We start from the raw sequence: 24,062 nt of genomic DNA, 5'->3' as shown, positions 1-24,062 counted from the left end.
AAACCAAAATTGTGAAAGCCTAAAAATATTTAATTTTGTATTTTATATCAGTATAAATTTTAAAATTAAAATTTAGTATTCTATATCGTCCGAGTGGTTGGATAGTTTAGGTATAAATTTTAATTTTGTTGTCATTATTGGACTTAAAAAAAAGTTTCATAATGTATGACTTTTCATGTCATTCATGAATTCAACCGATCGATTTACTTTTAGGGATTGATTGTTAACATATATAAAAGTTTTATTTTTTAAACTAAATTATACTAATGAATCTTTTTTGAGGTTTCGTCAAATTCTTCTTCATATCCTCTTTTTTTATTCTTACACCAACACCACTTAATCATTTGAAAAATATTACTCTAACATTATTATAAATGTTGGAAAAAAAAAACGAATCGTGTGCAATCTCAAGAAACATTGGAGAGGGTTTGTCTAATTTCTCCTCTCATTTTTTAATAAACATCTAAATATAATTCTCAATATTATTAATTAAGTTGGATATTTTAGTCCTTAAATAAGATTACACCCTTATCCCTAGCTAATCTCTATCTTTTTTTTTAGTTTCTCACATGTATTTTTCTTTTGAAATAATTCTATTTAAAATATGAACTTATATTAAATATGAAAATTTCTCCTAATGGGCATTTGGACCTATGTTTGTTATATTGCGGGGGCTTCTTTTTATAATTTCAAACCAATTTCAATTTTGATAAGATTAAAATTGGAATTACAGAAATTACAATAATTCCAACTGCCAAATGAACCCAAGAATTATAATAATTTAAAATTCTACAAAATTAGATTTCAGAATCCTAACTCAGATTTTTTTTAAAAATTCCAACCTTATAATTGCAATTTTAAGCTCTAATTCCAATTTTAAACTCAATTACATGTTTAATTCCATTAATACATGGTTATTTATGCTTCTTTACGTAGAAGATTTCCAACCCAATTGACCTCTCTTACACGGTTACACTTACACCAGATTTGGCAACCCATAATGATGCTTCTTCCTTCTTATCTTCACGTAGTTCCGTTTACTATAAGAATCAACAAACAAAAAGTGTAAGGCAAACCAACCCAACCAAATTACCAAAGTTACAAACTTCCCAAGAGAAGAAAACAAAAATAAAAAATAAAAAATAAAACGTGTTTTTGTTCACTAAACATCAAAGAAAAAAAAAATGCTTCTTAACCACATTGGCGCCGGATTCTACTGGATCGACCCGCCACGACCCGATCCGAAACGTCAAACCCGAATACTCTCCTCTAGTTTAAACCGCCGGCGGGCGTCGCCGCCGTTTCCGGCGAGGCATGCGGCTTTCCACGGCGTGCGAATGGAGAAGAAAGGCGATAAGCGGCGGTCGATATGCACCGCCGACGAGCTTCACCGCGTCGCGGTTTCGAACTCCGATTGGAAGCTCGCTCTGTGGCGCTACCGTCCTTCTCCTGAGGTTCCCCTCTTCCCAAGTTCTCCACTTTTTGTATTCTGTGAATACCCTTTTGGCAATGCAATGATATATTGCTTCTGGGTGTCTTCGAATTCCCTCGTTTTTATCGAAAAACATAGGGAAAAAAAGGCTGAAAGCTACATTTTTGGCACATTTTTCTCAAGGTTTTAAATTGCGGTCGCGGTTGCGAAAAATTGTTCGCAAATGCGACCGATGTAGCTACAATTGCGATCACGATAGCTAAACAATCTTGACGTTGTGGTTGAAATGCCGGTGGCAGACAATTTTTTAAAACATTGTTTTTTTTTTACGTTAGATTCTCAAAATTCAAAGGTGTTGTTGTTGAAGGCATAAACTTTTGCATGTGCTTTGCAGGCCCCGTCGAGGAATCACCCGCTTTTGTTGTTGTCAGGGGTTGCAACCAATGCAATAGGCTATGATCTCTCTCCTGAGGTGACCTTGCTTCCATTGAAAACTCATAGAGCTTTGTTTTTGGAATGATTATAATGCTGATTTTGCACCCATTAAACATTACTTGCATAGTTCCATGCAAGGTTTTAAATTGTAGTTTTATCACGATCCTTAATGTTGCAGAAAATTGCTTACAAATATAGACAAATTAGGCACCAATTATGGTCACAGACCATTTATTAAAAACTGGGTTCCATGTTTTTGTTGTGTTAGTTTTTGAGTATAATTGTGTGTGCCCTAGAATTAAAACCTAAAGTTTGGTTATATGATTTTGTGACAATAGTCTTTTCTAGTCTACAATGTTAAAGGATGTGTGATGAGTAAATGTTGTTTGTGTTCAGTCTTCATTTGCTCGGTACATGTCAGCACAAGGTTTCGATACATGGATTCTTGAGGTTCGAGGTGCTGGGTTGAGCACACTTGGAGATAGCTTGGAGGAAGATGAGGAGTGCCTCAAGAATTTTTCCAAGATTGATTCTGTTATTAATGATGATATTGGCGAAAGCAGTGCTTCTTCTGCAACAGCAGTGGGACTTGAGAACCTCGGTGCTTCTTTTGTATCAGAAGTTCCTCATATGAAAAGGAGAGGATCAGAGGTAGTAACTAAATACAAGGAAATGCGGCTAACGACAAGGTTCATGGAGGTTCTTACAAGGATATCTGAAAGGCTTGCAGGATTTCTCAATGGAGGTTGGTGAAGTGATCTTAGGAACTTTTCATTTTTAATATTGTATGATTATATGAACCACTAATATGAAAATTAATATTTACAGATTTGTTGGAAGGACAGAACTCTGCAATTGCCGGTCAAATCAAGGATTTCAATCGGAGACTTCGAGGTATGATTGAAGGTCAGCGGCTGTTCCCAGCACAGATTTTAGAATTGCAAGACCGTTTATCTGCCACTCTAGAAGAGTTCCAGAAACAGCTTGAGCTGATGGTCAAGTATGATTGGGACTTTGACCATTATTTGGAAGAGGACTTACCTGCTGCCGTGAGATGACTTTCCTTTGGGATACATTACTTTTAATTTAACAAGATCTGTACTTTTAACTATTTTGTTACTTCTTTGGTGTAATGTTAATATTTGTTTGTTATATATTGGCATAAATTTTTTGGATGTTTTAATTAAATTAGTTTTTCAATTGTTGATTTCATACATTCGTACATTAGATGGAGTACATAAGGGCTCAATGCCAACCAAGAGATGGAAAATTGCTGGCAATTGGTCACTCAATGGGGGGTATCTTGTTGTATGCAAAGCTTTCAAGTTGTTGTAAGTCCCACGATCTGCTATTTTATTTCTTCTGCAACTTCAGTGATGGGGCTTTGTTACTTTTCATTCATGATTTATTTGGCAGATATATCAAAATTCAAATTTGCTTGGTTTTTGGTGCAAGTTTGTTTACACAAAATTTATCATGGTTGCTTTGTGTATTTCACTTTCTATTTTAATTTGATAAATTTCATACCTTTACCTATAAAAGCATGCTAAAATATTACGTAGCTACAACCTTCATTTTTCTTTGACTTCATTGCAATTAGTCACATGATTCTAGAATTTTCAATGGTCCAATGCAACATTTATCTTTAATGTATTGAATAAATCATTTTATTTTGAAATTATAGTGGAACCAAGTGCTTTTAATGTTTTGCAATAGCTGCATCTAGTTCATTGCCCAGCATTTGAAGGGCATTATAAACCTTATGAGCTTTAGATTATTATGCCCATTCTTTTTTTATTGAGAGCGACATATTTGTAGGTTAATTATTTCACACATCACTATTTTTTAAGAACAAAACAATAAATATTCTTAGTTATTTTCTACAACCTAAGTGGATGACATTTAAAATATAAATATCTCTTGCCAAGCATGTCACCTCCCTCTTTGATCATGTGAGAAGTTTTCCGGACTGGTTGAGATCTTGCGTGGAATACAAACCGCATTGTTGTGAATTGTGATTAGTGAAGGACCCTATTTGCAAATTATTCTTGGGAATCAATGTGTTGATTGGTATTTCTTCTTTGCTACATAAATTATGTCAGGTTTTGATGGAAAGGATTCTGGGTTGGCATCTGTTGTTACTTTGGCATCGTCACTTGACTATACCCCTTCAAGATCATCTCTCAAGTTGCTTTTACCCCTGGCAAGTATTTAAAGAAACTGATTGTGTGGTGAAAAAAATTATTTGTTTTATTCCATGCTAGTGATATGTCTCTAAGCTAAAGATAACAAAAACTAAGTAGATTATGCCTTAATTTGCAGGCAGAACCTACTCGAGCTTTGAACATTCCTGTTATTCCAGTTGGGCCATTGATGGCTACTGTTCATCCCCTTGCAAGCTATCCTCCATATGTTTTTTCTTGGCTAAATTCTCAGATTTCAGCTCAAGATATGATGGACCAAAATCTATTTGAGAAGCTTGTTTTGAACAACTTCGGTAAGTTCCAATTTTTTCTCAGGCAACTTTTTGTGCAGACTACAGAGTGTCTTTCAACAAAATATCTGTGCACTTTTTTAGCAAAAAAATTGCTTATGAAACTGTACACAGTAGGGCATCAGGGACTTCCATTGAGAAATACATCGTTATATGTTTCGTCTAAAATAAATTAAGAGGTGATCCATGCCCTTCAGCTTATTGCAAATACTAGTCAGCACTCAGCAGCATTTCAATTCTTCACTGTGCAATTTGCACTATAAATCTGTGCAACAGTAATATCTATAAACTTTTTATCATACTCTTGTGGATGCTCCAGTTAAACTAATTTGTGTAGCTACAGTCCTCTTCCTCCTTTTCCTTTGATAAGATTTAAGTTTATTGGCAGACTTAACTGAAGTATGCTACAGCCCCAACTGGATCTTCTATTTATCTAGTTCGAGTTTCAACTAAATCAAGCTAATGCTGGTATTAAGATGTCACACATTGGCTAAGAATACGATCAGAATACGACTGATAAGACTTAGGAAACCCTCATCGTTTGAGTTAACTTTTGGAAGTGAGTTTGTCCCAATCTATTTATAATACGGTTTCTGAGTCTCTCTAGTCTTGATGTTCTGCCACCCATAAAGGTCTGGTCTTGCAAAAATTACGCACCAGATATCTAGTCCCGGGCATAAGAATAAGGGACGTGTGTTAAGATGTCCCACATGCCACATTGGCTAGGAATATAACTAAAATACTCCTTATATGACTATTCTCCTGGTCAATTTCTTATAGCTAGGATGCTAAATTAATAGTTGATTTGGTCCTTTTATTTCAATCTTAACTTGCCTGATCTGGCAGCTTTATATAAATGCCAGTCTTTTAATCAAATCCATACATTGAATGTTAGTTTGTGTTTTAGTTTACAGTCATAGATAAATGTTAGATCTTTCAGGCTTTAATTTGTGTTTTCTGTAACTTCTTAAATTGTGTGATCTGTGTATGCTGTCACAATTTTTCTCTTGCAAACTTTGCATTGTTCCACTATTTACAACTGGACCATAATTTACAGATACCGTACCTTCCAAGCTTCTCTTGCAGTTATCATCAGTTTTCCAAAAAGGTGGTTTACGTGACAGGAGTGGAACATTCTTCTACAAGGACCATCTCCACAAAAGTAATGTTCCTGTCTTAGCAATTGCTGGTGACCGAGACTTAATCTGCCCTCCTGAAGCTGTATATGGTATTAAAACTGCATTAGCCAATCCTTTAAATAAAAATGCTAACAATACACTGTCTAACGCTCTTTTTATGACATATTAGATGAAATTCATTTGAGTCTCACTAAATATTTGGGTCACATTTTGCATTTGATAGGTTCCATTCCCAAACTAGTGAGACTCACATGAAACTCAACCAATAAGAAAGATCATGTTGGAAAAAGAGTGTTATAAAGTGTGTAGCTAGTACTCCTCATTTTTTAGTTTTCGTGATGAGTATAATGATAAATGTGAAGCAGAAACGGTGAAGCTTATTCCTGAAGAATTGGTTACATACAAAGTCTTTGGGGAGCCTGGTGGTCCACACTATGCCCACTATGACTTAGTGGGTGGTCGTCTGGTATGATTGTTCCAATTATTATTTTATTGAAAATGAGTTGCAAGAATACTTATTTGAACCAACTTGACATTTTTCAAGATATGGATTTTCATAACTTTGTCGCTTTACACTCCATATTGCAGGCTGCAGATCAACTGTATCCATGTATCACTGAATTTCTCATCCATCATGACATCGTTTAGTCCATTGCTATTTTCCAATGCCTCATTCTTTTGTACTTATAGGACACTAGATCAAAATCCTCACAGAGAGGACACCCCCTATACCATACAAGATCCTGCTACTATATAATATATGCATGATCTGCAGTAATACTTAAATTCCTGTGTATAGTCAAAGACAGTATGTATACGTGTAGTTTTAAATAGAGTAAACAAGGTGACAGTACAAATTCTGTATATATCATTCTGATTTCTGATTTTACCAAGTTCCAAGAAAGCAGGTAATAGGAATTAGATGGTATTTTCAATCAAATTAACAAGAATTTAAATAGTGGAACTGAAGTTGCTGTGAACTTTGTTATTTTAACAATTATTTTTCTTTTGACAATGTTATAGAAGTACCACTTTGTCACTTCCCTTGAAGTTTTTAACATATTAAAATGCTTTGGTCTAAAAACTCAAACAGTTACGAGTTATTTTTCTTAATCTTAAAAGTAAGTTTTATTAATGTCACAGCACAACTTCATATAAGCAGGGGTATTTTACAAATTGGGTAAGATTCATCATATTTAAATAGAGAAAGAACAAAAAATAGTTTTTACAGGAAGTGACTAATCATTTGTAATTCTATCTTTTAGCCAGAAGAATATCGATGGCATAACATCTTTCATAGTGGAGAGCAACACAAAAAGTATGGCAGCTTGAAGAGTGTATTACACTTCCTGCTAAAGTACGTGTGAAACTCTACCCTACAAACAAAAGAAAATCAATCATAAGGTGACTAATAAAAGACACTCTAAAAGAAAAACCAAAACCCACTAAAGAAGAATAACCAAGACAAAAGATATGCCACTGAGAACCATATCTAAAAGAACAAACTCAAGATTTTGCCGATCTGAGTAATAATTTTAAAAAAATATAAAAAAAAAACCAAAGAAAATGAGGTGACCTAAAATTGTTTCTAACTATACATCTTAGTCATACATATCTATTTAATAATAGATTTTTCTTTTTTAAGAAATATTTGTTTTTCTAAAATTTTCTAAAAAGGCTTATAAAACTCAAAATAGATTACCAAACCAAACAAACACGTAAAACCATTTGTGCTAAAAGCTATTTGGAATTTAATAAGACAGCCGGACTGATACAAGGGTTTTGAATAATTGACAACAATTTAATGCTACCTACTTATATTTGCATTTTGTGTTGTTTCGCTTGCAACCTTTTGGGCATAAATATATCATAGACTTAATGATCCTTTTTCGTGTTCACTGTTCAGTAAAAAATTTGATCATTAAGCAAAAAAGATCCTTTTGTTATTTTGGGCAAAAACCTCCTTATGAGTTTTATTTTATCAAGAAAACCTTAAAATTATTGACATTATTTATAATTTTACTCATATTTAAGAAATAAAACAGTTTATTTTTTTTAAAAAAAAGATAGTACTTTTATTTATTTTAATACAGAAAAATTGAATTTGATGAACATGGGTGAATTCTGTATTCATTATTAAATTCAATAGTATAATGGTTGATAATATGAATGGTAAGAATAACTAAGCCTCTAACAGAGCAACTGGCAAAAGAGTCATTAATAGATAACTAACAAAACAGAGAACGAACCAAAAATTAGCAATCACTTAACTGCTGTCAGCTAACTGAAATTAAATTGAAGAGTTGTAACTAAATTCTAAGACTTTGCAAACAAAGAGAAGTGAAATTGCCAAGAAATTATATACATAGATAAGGGATCAAATTATAAGTTGTAACTATGATAATTATTATATTATTTTATAATTTTCAACCGATTAATATTTTCTTAAAACTTATTATTAAATTGAAAGTTTCTTTCATATACATCATATATATAAAGTTTCTTTCACTATTAATAATTATTAATATAAACATTTCAAAATATCTATTTAATATATATATATATATATATATATATATATATATATATATATATATGACCAAGTTTTGGAAGCGCCAGTTTAAGTATATACTTCTTTTCAATCAATTTCTTAACATACGGAATGCTTTTGTACTTTATCAAATGTAAGTACACTGCTTTAAAAAAATACCAATGTTTTAATAACTAGAAAACTTAGAATTGCACGGGGCAAAAAGGAATAGAAAGTGAGTTCTCCCTTATCAAATCGTTGTTTACCTGAGTGACAACATTCAAATTTCAAAACCTTGCGTATAATATGCAAAATCACTGTCCAATTACGAGATCATAATATAAAACTTACAAGTATAATATTGCCGACTCCTCGCTAAGGAAGCCAAAAGTTTTAAAATATGTAATGAAGATTGCTTATATTGCATATGAAAAACTATACACCAATTTAAGGGTAAAAAACGTTGAGGATAGTGCCACTTAGTGTCGAACCACAACTTCTTGCTTACAAACTGGGCAGAAATTTTTATGCACAAGCCATTGTTTTATACACTGAAAATGATAGCTGTGGTCACACTTCAATCTCCCCAGCTCATCATCTGATTCATACTCCTCCTGAGCACACAAGCAAAACAAATTAACATGATATGCAATTATTTAAACACATTTTTTAAAAACTTAAGTTTATAAATTTTTTTGTCCTTGAAATATCACAACTTTTTATTGGACAAAACTTAAATGTAGTTCTATAGATGCTTTTGGTATTATTCTCCAACCTGCATCTAAGTTTTGTCCTTTTATATATTAGGCTATATGCAAATTTTATTCATACTTAATCCTTACATTTAAGGAAATGACATGGTTTTAGTCTCTTATAAGGAACTAAATACATGTAATAAAGACTAAACCTACATCATTTTGTCATATATAGAAACTAAAAATAAATCGAATTTACTAACTAAAACCAAAACTCGGAATATTTTTAAGAAATAAAAACATATATATTTAACTCAAAACTTCCTGCATTGCATGTAAAGCTAGTGAAGGTAAAGAGTAATTTTACAAACTCACCTGACAAACACTGCACTTTTTGTCTAGTTGATGCTTTGATGCATCATTTGAACTTGAAGGCTTAACTTTCCTTATGTTGAGTCCCATCTCATCTTCTTTGAGCCCAGTGTTGGCATAACCGATTCTCTCACCCAGTTCAAGCAATTGCTGTTACAGAAACCAGAAATTTTGATGAACAATGCAGAAGCATGTGCAGACACAAAATCCATTACAAAATAAAAACAATGGAACATTTAACGGGAGAAAGATCTCTCACCTCGTATGACATGTTATCAACATCAAGTCTCCAGTCTCTAAATTGGTCGTGTGAATCAAATCGTCCCCCCATCATTATTCTTCCTTGAAGTATCATTATCTTCAATGTGCAAGCAACAATCAAGATATTCAATATTACCTCTTGAATGCAATAATAGTTGAGCAAAGGCTTGATGTGTTAAGTGTTATATTTGTAACACTGATGCTTTTAAACACAAGTTTGTTTTTGTTAAGAAGCCCTAGTTATTCAGTTACCTATGTAACCCAAACATAGAAGGAAAAACCATGATAAAATGTAGAAGTTTAAAACGATAAAACAAAGAAGCATACAAATCTAACTATAAATATTCTATTTTTGGGTAAACATTACCATCAAACAATTTCCAAAAACGGCAAAGCCAAAATTGTGAGAAAGTACATAGCACTCAAATTAAAATGACATCATCGAAAAATTTGATGGCTCAAATTTTAGTATATAGTACATAAAGGACAAATTAAAACATGAAACAAGTGTTGTTGTTGTTTACAATTTCGTTCCAATTTCTAAGATCCAAATATGCAGAGGCGAAGCTACCTTGATGCTAAAGGGGGCCATACCAAATTTTTAAATCCTTCCTTTTATATTTGACATATTTATACGTAGGGTAATAAATCTTACTTAACATTGTCCTTGAGTTCATAACACCACCCATAGAAATCAACAAATTATAAAAAGTATCACCACACTTAACATTGTTTTTGAGATCCTAATTAACACCACCAATAGAAATCAACAGATTATAAAAAATATCACCACAACGGTGGAAACCAATATGATAAAACCTAATAACAGGTACCTAAACATATACAGTAAGAAAAGGTAAAACCGCGAATAAAATAGATGAAAATACTAAAATTTTACACAAAAGGAAATACATTTACTCTTCCAACTCATCTGCTTCTAACTCATCAGTTAAGTTAAGAACCCTTTTTTTCTAAATTGCCGCATCGAACCCTTTTTCTATTTAGTGCCTTTTCACAGCACCGTCGTTTTTCATTTCCAATTATAATGTCTTTCCTGCTTCCTATTTCTTTTCCAATTAATTAGGGATTAAAAAGCCCTTAAAACATATAAGGGCTTCGGCCCTTTTCATTATTTTTTTTCCTTTTATTAAAAGGTTAGTGTGGGCCCACTTAAGGAGGGACCCACCTAACAGATTTGAGTAACCCAAAATGAAAACATCTTTGGACATGTTTGAGTTCCTATTCATCATGCGGTGACACACATTTCTAGAACGACGAACCAACGCAAATATAAGATGGCCAATGAGTTCAATGGACGGATATCCAAACTAACACTTAGTATGAGGCCTCCTCAACGAAGAGCCTCTTTAGTGTAAGTATAACACGTTTCTATACCAAAAAAAATATTACCTTCACACTTCTCTCTTTCTCTTCTATTTCAATTATATTTGACATCATGATGTTTCCAATCAAGTCTCCAATGCAAGTGTAGATAGGGTTGTTTAATGTAAAAAGGAGTGTGAAAGACCCTTTATTCTTCTATTTTAGCATCATAATATTACTCTGTTGTAAAGGATTCATGCAAGAACCATAGCATGAAGGAAGATTTAGCAAATTTTTTTTTTTAAAGGCCAATCCGCGGCCTGCACAAATTGATATTTTTGTTCTACTACAGAGGTAAAACAGTTTTAGTGACACTGCATTTTCTTTCCTCTCAAACAGACCATTAGAAACTCAAGTTCTACTGTTGGCTTAACATGTTCAGTAAGTGACAGCCACATAAACAGTTCTACTTTAGTCAGAAAATAACAGCAAACTCAAATCAGTGTTTGGTACCATTTACTGCAAGAACATGGAGCTTACCTATATGGCGTAACCCAACATTTGAAACAAGAATTTTGCAATACAGCAGTACATGATCCTATCTAACGAGCCAAATTGCTTATTTTCATATATCATACACTTAATTCTGTTTTAGCAACTAAAAAGAAAGCACACACACAAAAAATTCCCTTATTCATACTTGATAAAAAGGGTAAGTTAGCTTACAATAAAAGTTATGATCATCAAATTCAAGAGTAAACAATCATCTTCAGTCAAATCAAATTCAATGACAGACCAAAAGCTCTTTATAATGAAAACCCAAATTTTGTTCCAAGTGTTTATATATTAAACATCCACTCTAATCAATGTCCACAACAAGAATACAATAAGAGAAAATAATCAATATACTGATAGTGTAAAGAATTTTTTCACTGGTATCTCATCAGAAATCACAATAATTTAGTGACTTTTACAAAAACTACTTAAAGTTCATACTTACGATGGTCTCTTATAGATTGAGTAAAAACCTTTATATTATTAGTGCATGGAAACTAAACTCATACATAAAAGGGTATCAAATAAAGAACCAACCTCAGCAAGACCATCAGGGGAAGGATGTGGAACATGGCGATAGAATCTAGCAGTTCCAAAAGGCTCTAATCCAGGGCGTGCTGCAAAAATGTCAGGTTCATCTTCCAGAAAGGAGAAGCTTTCTGGCTTTACAGTGCGCCTTCCAAAATAAGATGAACGCTGCCATGATATTTATGAAGCAGAGTCAGATAATGTCAAAGCAAGTAGAGACCAAAACAATGACGAAACTTAACTAACACAAATGGAACGAAAACCCCAACTAATGATTCACATGTAAGTGTTTTGTACAGTACAATGAAACAAACAACTCTAGAATGTTTGTGATAGTAATCAGTGTCCTCCTTCATTGTCTTCAATCACTGGACTCCTCTTACTCGAGGGGTCCACAATACACCAATCAAGAACTCTCCCATGCGTCTGTGACTAGGAAATGGAATACGTGCACGCATTGGAGAAGGTGGCAGCTATTTTATACATAATTCTGAATCTTATAGACCATCTTTTAATAATTGTCTTAATTACTAAGCTAGAAACTAGAAAGTATTGAAATGTGTTTTCTTTTCCTTTTATGCTTTTTGGATTATCGAGATCAATATTATAGAAAAATGTCATGTCATTGCAAGAATTTGTGTGCGGATCTTGTTAAGAGTCCGCTATTTGCAGCATTGACAGAAAACTTCTTTGAAGTCGAACTTCTCTCACACACACAAATGTATTTACCAAAAGAGCAAACTTTATATACTACTAGTACTATCTTTTAACTATAAATTGTGGTAAGATAAGTTTCTTAATTTTTATAATAATAATAATTTTAAAATTAATAAAAAAAATTAATTTTTGATTCATTGACTGCATAAATTATACTAACATACTATACATATATACCTATGTTAATGCATATTTATTAAACTCTTGAAGCAGTACTACCTCTTTTGAAGAAAAAATAAACAGCATAGGAGTGAAAATATTAATTCATTACTTAAGTATCTTTATTTTTCACTTAACTTTTATTTCTTTTATGTACATGTGTTAAAAGTACCCCAAAATCGAAAAATTACCCGTTTTTTAATTAGAAAAGAAAAACCGTGAACGAGACACATAAATCAATCAATCAATTTAAACCAAAAAGATTGGTGGTCTTAACTCGCACGAAAGATCAATTTTCCCCAAGTTATGAACATGACAAACACATCCAACCACACAAAAAAAATGTGAACATAATACTAGTGCAGCAAGCACACCATACATATATCACCCACACGGAATAAAATTTTCTGGCTCTACAAATTAGACTCAGAAGAACATTTACAAGTAAAAAAAATAAAACAATTCATAACAGATTCAACCACCAAGTCATTGAATTGTGAAAAAACCAGAAAAGTATAGTACCTCCCTGTGTGTTACCCTGTCCTCCACCACATCAAGTTTTCCTCTTGCAGACACATTCTTCCTAGCCACAACACATTCCACAGATGCAGCAGCAGCATCAGTTGAGAACCCAATTCCAGGGCCACACCAAACATCATCATCATCATCATCACTTGTGCTGTTGCCACTGTTACTGTTCCTTCTGTGCTTCTTTTTTCTGCTACTCTTCCCTTCCCTATCCGCCGAGGAGCGAATCACCGCAGGCACCGGCACCGACACCTTCTGCGATGCACCGGCAGTGCAGCCGAAGCCTCTGAAGGTTGCTGCAGAGAATTTTCTGTTGCTTTTGTTGTTGTTGTTTCTATTTTGGTCTCTGGTTTCATTGGAGGTGGAGAAAGAAGAAAAGAGAGAGGAGAAGGTGGATTTGCTGTGAGAGGATTGGATTATGGAAGGGATTTGAGGGTTTGGATCATCAGTTTCTGAAATGGGGTGCCTGAATTGGTTTCTTGGTCTTCTCCATTTCATGTGTTCTGTCACTACAGGCATGGTTTAGACTTTAGAGAGAGAAGATGTGTTGAGAATTTAAGAAGAGAATGGAGATGAGTGAACAATAGTCTGAAACTGGTCTTAGAAGCAAAGGAACTAACTAGTTATGTGGAATGCAGACAATGTGGATTTTTCTTTTGAGAAGACAGTTATCTGATAGGGTAATAACTAATAACAGTAGGATTATTAATTTTTTTTTTCAACTACTTAACACATTAGAGACTAAATTGATGAATATTTAATATTTAAAAGCTAATGCAATTTTATAATAAATAGTGAATAAATTTTCAGTTTCATATATAAAGTATTACCCCCTCTTATTCTTAAAATAAATAAATAAATTATAAAAGAAATTGTATGTAGTTCCTCGACTATTGAAAAAATCTTCAAATTGATTGTTAAATATTAATAAAATTTATCACATTAGAGACTAAATTGATGAATATTAATATTTAAAAGCTAATGCAATTTTATTATCTTAAAATTCAAGGAAATTCTTCTTGCTATGTTCTAAATTAACTCATGCATTCGGTGGGGGAGACTAGTGGAGGGGATGTGGATTGATTAGTTATGAAATAATGTTATTTATAATATATGTATTTAATTGTGGGGTTACTTTCCTTACGTGGTTGTTTGATAAGTGGGGTTTGGTTTGTCTTGTTGTTGGAATTGTGGGCATATGCTATTATTCAATCGGTGTCTGAGGCCCCTGGAATCTGTGACTACTTTTGCTTCTTTTTGTGCATTTTAAGCTAAACTGATGCTACACTTCTGAGGAAAAGTTGAAAATCCCTTCCTCTCTGATTGTTCTTGGAGTGTGGTGGTTTGGCTTGAGGCTTGAATTAGAATGCAAAAAAAATAAGGTACTACCAAGGGGCAGGGATCATATCATATACGATAAAAAAAATAATAATAATCAAAACACTACAGAAAGTTAGATTTCAGAGGTTAGAATGGACCGCATTGGAAAGGGTCCCACACTGAAATCACCAGGTCAAAAACATCAATGGTTTTTGGGATGTAGTGGGTCACACCCATCATTTAATTACAGAAATTCAGAAAATGGTGTGTTATGTGGGGTTGGGTGCCTTAAATTTTGACCCAAGAAAAAAAGTTAATGTCGTCCATGTAAAGCAACTTTGCTGTAAGTTCCATGCAATTCATTGTGTTTTTCACTTGGGAAATTATTTATGCTAGCTACCTACTTTTATTCCACTAAAAACTCATTTGTGGATGGTGCGAGAAAAGGGGCAACAAAGAAAAATAGAAAAGAAGAAAAAAAGAGTAATTAAAGACATTGAACAATATGTGGAATTTACGTATAAAAAGATTCTGAACTCTTTTTACTATATGTGATCTCAGGTCCTGGACAAATACATTGCTTTTGGCAACAAATGATTAAATTACGCTTTATTTTTAATTGAAAAATGTATTTTAGTCAGTCTACCTCACGGATGAATTACAAGTTACTTAAATGAAAATAATTTGATTTTGCATTTATTCAATAAATATCCCATTACATGCGTGCTTTCATTTCAAAGTATTCATTCTAACACATGAAAGAACTAAAACAAACATTTTTCAAATTACAAAAATAAAAAAAGTAATTTATAACAAAAAATTATTTGACTATAAATATATTTAACCCTTGAAAGAAATTATGGGTTTTTTAAAAAATTTCCCCATTTTTTAAAATTTCATTAACATTTGATTTTGAATACTTTATTATAGGTGTTATAAAAAAAATAAAAACCTCTTTTGTTGACCTTAGAATTTTAATTTATTACATCTTTTAAAATTTTAAAGATGATAATAGGAATTGTGACACCTTCTACCTTGACATACATATTTATATAATATTATATATGAAAATGCATAATTAATCAAAATAATTTTATTCAATAAACATAAAAGAGCTCAAGTAAGTAAAATGTTCACATTCCCATTAATCACCAAATTAAAAACTTGTCAAATAAGGGTATGAAAACATATTTGGTCCAAAATAAAGTCATCCAATTTTTTTACAAAAGAAACAAGTTAAGCAGTGAAATAACATAAAATAACATGTTCACAGACCATTATGCAAATAATACCGAAACCCATGTCTCAATGTCACATCATATCAGAGCATCGTGTTTTAGTGTCCTCTGGCATAAGGTTTTTCATAGTCATCCACCTAATCATCTGCTCCCACGAATACAAGATTCGAGAACATCATAGGATTCAAACACAAATAATATACAGGGAGTGAGTGATCATATTCCTAACTAATAGAGAGAAACAAAACAACATAGATATACATATCATATAAATGAAATACAACTTACTTAAACACAGTTCATGTCATTCCACCACTTATCGTGTGACATCACATCTGAACACTACATGCCTCACACATTTTCACATCATTCTCATACTCAAGGATCAAAACACAATATCACTCAATCAATTAATATTGATCAATACAGAAGCGTTATGCAACAAATATACTAAGACTCAATCCTATATGTAATGTGATACTATGTCAGTGAAAAACCTCATTAGATGCCTAGGAGTACATGACAAGACAAACCATACACTGGTAAGTCAGGTTACTCTCACTAGGTAAAATCATAGGGAGACTAGTCAAGGTCACTTTGTTTTGTGAGAATGCTCCAACCATATGAGATTAGCATAGGCTTCAAGGAACATTCAAATTGAATGTATTTACCCTTAAGGCTTACACTCCGAAGAGTCCGCCATGACTTCTCCCTCCTAATTCAGGTCCAACCCAGAAAATATTTTAACACGCAGACTCTATTTATGAACGGTACAAAACACACGACTCCTCAATTATTCTCAAAATAATTTTTACTTGTCATGCCTCAAAGTGATTAAACTCATTAGGTTCCCACAATAGATCTCATCACAATATCGTCATGAATTAACTCGTTGCCCTAAAAGGTCTTATAGTCGTGTGATTGTACAATTCATAATTCACAACTCAATGCACACAACATCTCAATACACATGTGTGATCTCACAATTTAACCTATACTCAACTTGTCACTCACATAGTTCATCACACTTCTATAATCCCAAGACAACACATTATTGCGTTTCATGCATTATATACATGTCACACAATAATAATATTAATATGTTATGTTCATATGATTAAACCCCTCAAACAATTTCACATAATCATATCAAAAGGAATCAAATCATAGGTCAAAAACATAAAAACACTAAGAGCACATAATTTTATCAACCAATTTTCATCAGGGCGTCAATTGATCCATCAAACAAAACAATCTCATAATTATAATCATAAAATAAGAATCACAATACAGTAAACATCCCAAAATAAATCTCAATTTGATCCTCTAAAGATCCCTATACACGGTCATTCTAATCCCAATTACGATAAGCTCATCTATTACTTTTAAGCAGGCTCATGTGTGTAGTCCAATAGTGGTAGCGGCATCTCTAATAGTTTTCTAAGATTATTCAAACTTTTTCTTTAGTTACTCTACTAGGATTTCCAAGTGTTAGAGAGAAGGAGAAGGGATTAGAATCTTCATTTCACTGTCTCCATACAAGGGACGTTTCTATCACGATAGACATTATTTTGCAACTCCAAATGGTGAGAATGTGTGAAAGTAAATTATGAAGTTGGTGTTTAAATTTCACGATGATCCAACGGTTAACAAGTTCAGGATTGTAGTTTTACTGGGACAAGTTTTGGTATATGTGAGGAAAAAAAAAACTACATGCGAGAGACATTTGTCTCACCACAGATATTATTTCGTAAATCCCAACTGTGAGAATGTGCGAAATTAAGTTCTGAACCAGGTTTTTAAATTTCACAACAATATAACAGATAACAACTCTGGGATCATATGTTTACTGAGACATATTTGAATGTATGCGAAAAAAGAGAGGGTATTGGGAGAGGGAAATAGAAAACGAATTTGAAAGGAGGAGAGAGTAGAAACCTATCGAAAATGACCTAATATATCTCGATTTATAGCTAAGGCACTTTCAATCTATTATTTACTCTATTTTTTATTTTTTTATTTTATAAAACAAAACTCTATTTTACTCCATATCAAATGAATAAATAAAACATCCTTTTTATTTTCTAAGAACATACATTTATTTTATTTATCTTAAAACTATTATTTTAATTAATAAAAATATTTCTCCTTATTTATTTAATTACAAAATTCTCATTATTTTTCTAAAACTCTATTTATTTATAAATAATTTTTTTATAATTTATTTTATAAAAAATAAGATGTTACAAGAATTCTACTAATTGTTGATGTAATAAAATGAATCAGAGAAAAAAATATCTGTAACAAAATCATTTATATAAGGTGAATTAAAATATGTTATATATTAATATCTTAAAATATTAATTTAGATTTTTATTTTGGTATTAAAAAGTGATAGAACAAGAAGACACCCTGATTCTACTAGGTAGTGTGTCCAATAGTATGGATTTGCTAGCAGAAATTCACCTAAACGATTATTTATAGGTCCAAACTGTTGCAAGTGATTTCACCTAATTACATTTATTCAATTAGCCTTTAAGCGTCCAGAATCTCCTAATAGAAGGCTGTCCATTAAGAAAGTGATAACAATGGAATTTAAAAGGGGTACACTTGTGGATCACGAACCACCACATAAAGAGACCTGACACCACACTCTAACCCAAAACCTTAAGGCTTAAGTTTATGGGTCTTCTCCTCACTTATATGGTGCTCAACCTTTCCACTTCTACCTGATGTGGGACTTCACTTCACACTTGTAACCCAACACATCTCCCCCTCAAGATCCACGAGTATAGCCATGGCCACCTGCGGTACTTGCCCTGCCCGCTAGCCATTCTGGCCACCCCGCTCCACCAGCGGGGCACGCTGTACTGCTAGCTATTCTGGCCACCTGTGGTATCACCAACTCCGAACCATCGGCTCTGATACCAATTATTGGGGAAATTCGAGAGGTACACCTGTGGACCACGAGCCACCATATAAGGAGACCTGACACCATAGAGAGCTTTCGATTACTCCACGGGATTTCCTTAGTTTAAAGGGATTAGTGGGAGTCTTCTCAGTTTAGAGGATGCAGTGGGAGCAATGACATTAGAAGAGGGAAAGGTGAAGATTGAGAAATTCGATGGCAGAGATTTCAACTTTTGGAAGATGCAGATAGAGGATTATCTATATCAAAAGAAGCTATATCAGTCCTTATCAGGGGTTAAGCCAGAAGACATGAAGCAAGAAGAATGGAACTTGCTAGATCGACAGGCTCTTGGCGTGATCAGATTGACATTAGCCAAGAACGTCGTGTTCAACATCGTGAACGAGAAGACTACTACAGGCTTAATGAAGGCGTTATCAGATATGTACGAGAAGTCGTCGGCAACCAACAAAGTATACTTGATGCGTCGGTTGTTCAACCTCAAGATGGGAGAATGTATCTCTGTAACTGATCATATTAATGAATTTAATACTATTCTTGCCCAGTTGGAATCAGTGCAGATTAAATTTGAGGATGAGGTGAAGGCATTGATTCTATTGTCATCACTACCGGATAGTTGAGCTGCAACTGTTACTGCAGTTAGTAGTTCTACAAGGGAGAACACATTAAAGCTTAGTGACATCCGTGACTTGATCTTAAGTGAAGATGTTCGCAAGAGAGATTCAAGAGAATCTTCCAGTCATGTTTCCAATTCAACATTGAATACTGAAGGCAGGGGAAGGACTACCCAGAAGGGTCAGAATGGTCGAGGCAGATCAAAGTCAAGAAGGAAAGGTCAGAGAAAATTTCAAAGTGACGTTACTTGCTGGAATTGTGACAAGAGAGGTCACTTTAGCAATCAATGCAAGGCACCAAAGAAGAACAAGTTGCACAAAAACAAGAAGCACGATGATGATGAATTCGCAAATGCAGCAACTGATGAACTTGATGATGCATTAATTTGCAGTTTGGATAGTCCTGTTGATTCATGGATCATGGACTCAGGTGCGTCGTTCCACACTACTCCCTCTAAAGATTTATTGTCTAACTATATTTGTGGAAGATTTGGAAAAGTTTACCTTGCAGATGGAAAATCTCTTGACATTGTCGGAAGAGGTGATATCAACATCAAGACCTCCAGTGGATCCCTATGGACATTGACAATGTCAGACATATTCCTGCCTTAAAGAGAAATTTAATATCTATAGGGCAGTTGGATGATGAGGGACATCACACCACTTTTGGAGATGGAGCTTGGAAGGTAACAAAAGGCAATCTCATTGTGGCTCGTGGAAAGAAGCGAGGATCTCTTTACATGATTGCAGATGAGGATATGGTAGCAGTTACTGAGCCTGTCAATAATTCAACCATGTGGCATCAAAGACTTGGACACATGAGTGAAAAAGGAATGAAGCTTATGGTGGCAAAGGGTAAGCAATCAAGCCTCAAGCATGTTGATGTTGGTGTTTGTGAACATTGTATCCTTGGAAAACAGAAAAAGGTCAACTTCTCAAGGGTAGGGAAGACTCTTAAAGTTGAAAAGCTAGAATTGGTGCACACGGATGTTTGGGGGCTAGCCCCAGTGAAATCTGTTGGAAACTCACGCTATTATGTCACCTTTATCGACGACTCTACCAGAAAGGTATGAGTTTATTTTCTTAAAAATAAATCTGATGTGTTTTCTATGTTTAAAAGATGGAAAACAGAAGTTGAAAATCAGACAGGTCTAAAGGTTAAAAGTCTGAAATCTAACAATGGCGGGGAGTATGATAGTCAGGAGTTTAAAGACTTCTGTTCAGAACATGGGATCAGAATGATCAAGACAATACCAAGAACACCTGAGCCTTAAAGTTTTGGGTTAGAGTGCGGTGTCAGGTCTCCTTATGAGGTGACTCGTGGTCTACAGGTGTACCCCTCAAATCTCCCTAACATAGCATCTATAACAGGTGTTGCTTAAAAAAAATATTATTTTGATATGACACACATAATTTTGAATTACTTAAAATTGGATAGAGTTTCATATGTAAGCAACTATTACCCATGAGTTATATGTACTTAATTTTATATTAAATATAAGAGAGAAATATAATATTTGTAAGTTAAACAACTTGTCAATCAAAATACTCATCAGAAAAAAAAAAAATTAAATGAGTTAGCTATGATATATATTAGGTTATTTATATCAAAACTATTGGATATGCTTTAAGAAAAATGGAAGTTCGTACCGAATCATTAAGTAATTGGGTTAATGACCTGTATTTACTAATTAATTTAAAATTAAACGAAATGTCAGGAATTATTTTAGTATATTGTAATTTATGCTTAATTATATATTCTCAACTTTAATTCGCATTAATATAATTAAGTTCGAAATCTTTCACCTTTTTTAGAATACAAATGTTACAATTTTTGCGGTCAAAATTCTTTCCTGTTTTTAATTTCTAAAAATGGGGAAGATCACAAACAAATCCATTGTTTTTTGTATACATGAGATCCGAGCTTTACCTTTGAGTTTATTGGTAATGACTATATCATATAAAACTCCTTATTCTTGGAAAATGACCCTTGATGGTTCTATGGAAGACCCCTTGATCCATATGAAAGGTGTGTGCATGTGCTCCTTCTCTAAACATGCGGTTATTACCAAAATATAAGTCCATCCTTTCAGATCACGTGAGCGGTACTATGAAATGTAGTGCGGCTTATAAATAATATAGAAATGTGCAGAAAAAAATATAATAATGGGACTGCCAAGAAGTAAAGAACAAAGGCAAAAGAACAAGCAAAATGTTCCAGTATATTGTTTTTGACTGGTGTAGGCATTAATTAATTGAAGTTGGGAGCCATATATGGGAGACAAAAGAACAATTTTGCCAGAGGTAGAATCATAGAAGGATGAAGCAAATTATGTGTAATCTGTCATATGTCATTTATTTTTAAGGAAATGCATATTTTAAGAAATTTATTAATCATATAAATTATTGTGAAAAATATTATTTTTTTCCTGATAAAAAGTATATTTATTAAAAAGTTATAATGCACATATAAATCATTTAAGTTTTTAAGTAATATATATTTCTTTCATTTTACTTTATATGACGTTTTAGAAAAAAAAAGTTTTAAATTAGTTGTCAAACATTGATTTTTTTTTCATGAAATACTCTTATTCGGAGTAAATAGTTGTTACAGTGTAGTAAATGAAAAAAAAAACTAATTATATAATTAGAGAGATAAGAAATACATTAGAGTTACACAATATATTTTTATCAAAGTTAAACTATTAATTACATTTTTTATCTGTGTCAAAATCTTATATGTCATATACAATGAAACAAACGAAGGACATAATAAATAAGAGTATTGTTAATGAGACGATTAACTTCTTAATTTTTAAAATGGCAAAATGGGAGACAAGCTAAAATATTCAAAATGATATATAGACAGGAAATTATATTATGCTGGCGAGAGTAAAAATAAGTAACTTTAGTTGGAGCTCATATTCAAATCTTATAGCTGAGAAAATTATAGTTGGGACGAGAAACTCACTACTAAGAAAGTGGGAATTATCTACCGAAAATAGCTATCGGAAATTATTGGTGACAAACAACAATCAATTTAGTCATTGGTGACATAAATTGTCATTTGTACAAACCAGCGATCGATTTTTCTTGTTTAACAACCAATTTTGTTAGTGATTAATTCATGATTTTCTAATAGTAACTCCACCTAAAAGTGGTTAGTTATATTTTTTTAAGTAAAGATTAGTCATAAAAAATAATTCGTATCAATTAATATGTGTGTTTTAAAAAAAACATAAATTTATATAAAAAAAATAAACGGGCCAACGATTTGTCCAAGCTAATTAGAAAACCACAGCTTGTAATAGATTTCGACCAGCCTGCTTTCCACCCTTTCGGCTTATCTGCTTAATCATATTTTATTTAACCTTCCTTCTCTCTCTTTCTATCATTTTTATTTTCAATTTAAAAAAATATAGAGACCCCCTTTAAATATTATACTTATGCATACTTATATCTACAGATTATGAATATTCGTGAGCTTCAGCCATTGTGCCAAAAGTTTTGTTAAATTAAACTCAAATCCGGCTAGATCATAATGTTCACATATTTTATACTTCTCACTCTAATATAACTAAAATACCTAACTTTATGCTGATTAAGGTTTTAAGTTATGTTCATTTAATTTTCTTTATTTCATATAAAAATAACTGTATTTTCTAAATTATTTTTAACCATATTTATTGTAAATGATGTTGATACTTGGACTGAGGGGGTCTCCCTCTAAGTAAATTGTTATAAATTTCTTGATATTTAAATTTAATTTCTACATATAAAAAACTTAAAGATATTTTTAGAATAAAAATATTAAATAAGATTGAGTTAAAGTTCGTGACTTGCGAGCAAGGGTTTAAGCTCGTGACTTACTTGTCAGTTACCTGAAGTACTCTGCAGATTATATATATATATATATATATATATATATATATATCATATGAAAATTTATCTTATGCTAGTTTTTATATCTTATGCTAGTTTTTAACACAAACTTTTATTAAGTGGGATATCAAAATACAATATCTGATTAGAGCCAACATTAATTAAAAATACTTAATTACAAAATTATTTCAATGTTTTATCTAGTTTTAATTGAATTTCTCCTTTTAATATTGATCGGGATTTTTTAATTTTTGGACTTTGGATAATTTTGTTATTGTGTAGTTGGATGAGCTGAGGCAAATATATGAGGAACAACCGGAATTTTTGGAAGAGGTGACTTTTGGTGTAAATATTAATTGAGTAGAAAAATTATATATATTTTCTTCATGATACATCTTTTGCAGGTTTCATCATTGCAACTTTCTTATACATTAAGCCATGGGAGTATTATAAATACTCTGTTTTATAGAAAATGATTCTTTTTAATTGGTATACTACCACTGGATCTTACGTTTAGTTCTAATATCTCTTGTATAGTTTGTGGAAATTTCAAATTTGCATGGCATAGTTTGTTAGCTGGATAGTACTTCAAGCCCTTTTTTCACTTCACTGCATGCAGACCTTTTTATCTTAAATTCATATACATTGTTAATATACTAATGATTGATGACATTGTAAGCCCAGGCTAACCGTAAGTCCATAAGCCCACTTAACTTAATATTTCTAAAATAAATATCCAAGCAAGTTTTTATTTTCATTTTCCCATCTCTTTCACTGTTTTTTGTTTTCTCACCACAAACCTTTTACATTCATTCCTATATGACTAGATGCGGAATGCATATGGCATATACTCATATCACATGACTTCTCCAGTTCTCCTTTTGCCTTTGTATTATGTTTTGTTCATCTCT

The 24,062-nt window shown here is 32.6% G+C and overlaps 2 protein-coding genes across 4 annotated transcripts; one reads left to right on the top strand and one right to left on the bottom strand.

Annotated features, from left to right (window-relative positions):
* Positions 1-935: 935 nt before the first annotated feature.
* On the top strand, positions 936-6,387 carry LOC100808317 (uncharacterized). 3 transcript variants are annotated; one of them, XM_006583378.4, is made up of 10 exons: positions 936-1,454; positions 1,827-1,904; positions 2,264-2,612; positions 2,696-2,916; positions 3,096-3,198; positions 3,970-4,070; positions 4,190-4,364; positions 5,419-5,589; positions 5,863-5,966; positions 6,089-6,387. In XM_006583378.4, exons 1-10 carry the CDS (start codon positions 1,185-1,187, stop codon positions 6,146-6,148), a joined length of 1,632 nt encoding a protein of 543 aa, XP_006583441.1. In that variant the 5' UTR covers positions 936-1,184; the 3' UTR covers positions 6,149-6,387. The 3 variants fall into 3 exon arrangements, with proteins under 3 accessions (XP_006583441.1, XP_025984989.1, XP_025984988.1); XM_026129203.2 differs by having other exon boundaries at positions 938-1,454; positions 5,866-5,966; XM_026129204.2 differs by lacking the exons at positions 5,863-5,966; positions 6,089-6,387 and adding an exon at positions 5,724-5,848.
* A 1,938-nt stretch (positions 6,388-8,325) lies between these two features.
* Positions 8,326-13,828, bottom strand: LOC100807785 (uncharacterized). Its single transcript, XM_003529991.5, has 5 exons — positions 13,163-13,828; positions 11,774-11,932; positions 9,357-9,455; positions 9,101-9,247; positions 8,326-8,644 (listed from the first exon to the last, which is right to left on the bottom strand). Exons 1-5 carry the CDS (start codon positions 13,685-13,687, stop codon positions 8,510-8,512), a joined length of 1,065 nt encoding a protein of 354 aa, XP_003530039.1. The 5' UTR covers positions 13,688-13,828; the 3' UTR covers positions 8,326-8,509.
* Between the last annotated feature and the right edge of the window lie 10,234 nt (positions 13,829-24,062).

Source organism: Glycine max, chromosome 7 (genome assembly GCF_000004515.6).
Source record: "Glycine max cultivar Williams 82 chromosome 7, Glycine_max_v4.0, whole genome shotgun sequence".
Classification (NCBI taxonomy): domain Eukaryota; kingdom Viridiplantae; phylum Streptophyta; class Magnoliopsida; order Fabales; family Fabaceae; genus Glycine; species Glycine max.
This window is presented reverse-complemented; position numbering and strand designations above follow the sequence as displayed.

Excerpts from the sequence above, each read along its gene's own strand:
- LOC100808317 (XM_006583378.4), top strand. The coding sequence starts at position 1,185 with ATGCTTCTTAACCACATTGGCGCCGGATTCTACTGGATCGACCCGCCA. Across the intron at positions 2,613-2,695 it reads TGCAGGATTTCTCAATGGAG|ATTTGTTGGAAGGACAGAAC; the intron begins GTTGGTGAAGTG and ends TAATATTTACAG. Across the intron at positions 3,199-3,969 it reads TGCAAAGCTTTCAAGTTGTT|GTTTTGATGGAAAGGATTCT; the intron begins GTAAGTCCCACG and ends AAATTATGTCAG.
- LOC100807785 (XM_003529991.5), bottom strand. The coding sequence starts at position 13,687 with ATGCCTGTAGTGACAGAACACATGAAATGGAGAAGACCAAGAAACCAA. Across the intron at positions 9,456-11,773 it reads CCCCTGATGGTCTTGCTGAG|ATAATGATACTTCAAGGAAG; the intron begins GTTGGTTCTTTA and ends TGCACATTGAAG. Across the intron at positions 8,645-9,100 it reads AAAAGTGCAGTGTTTGTCAG|GAGGAGTATGAATCAGATGA; the intron begins GTGAGTTTGTAA and ends TTGTGTGCTCAG.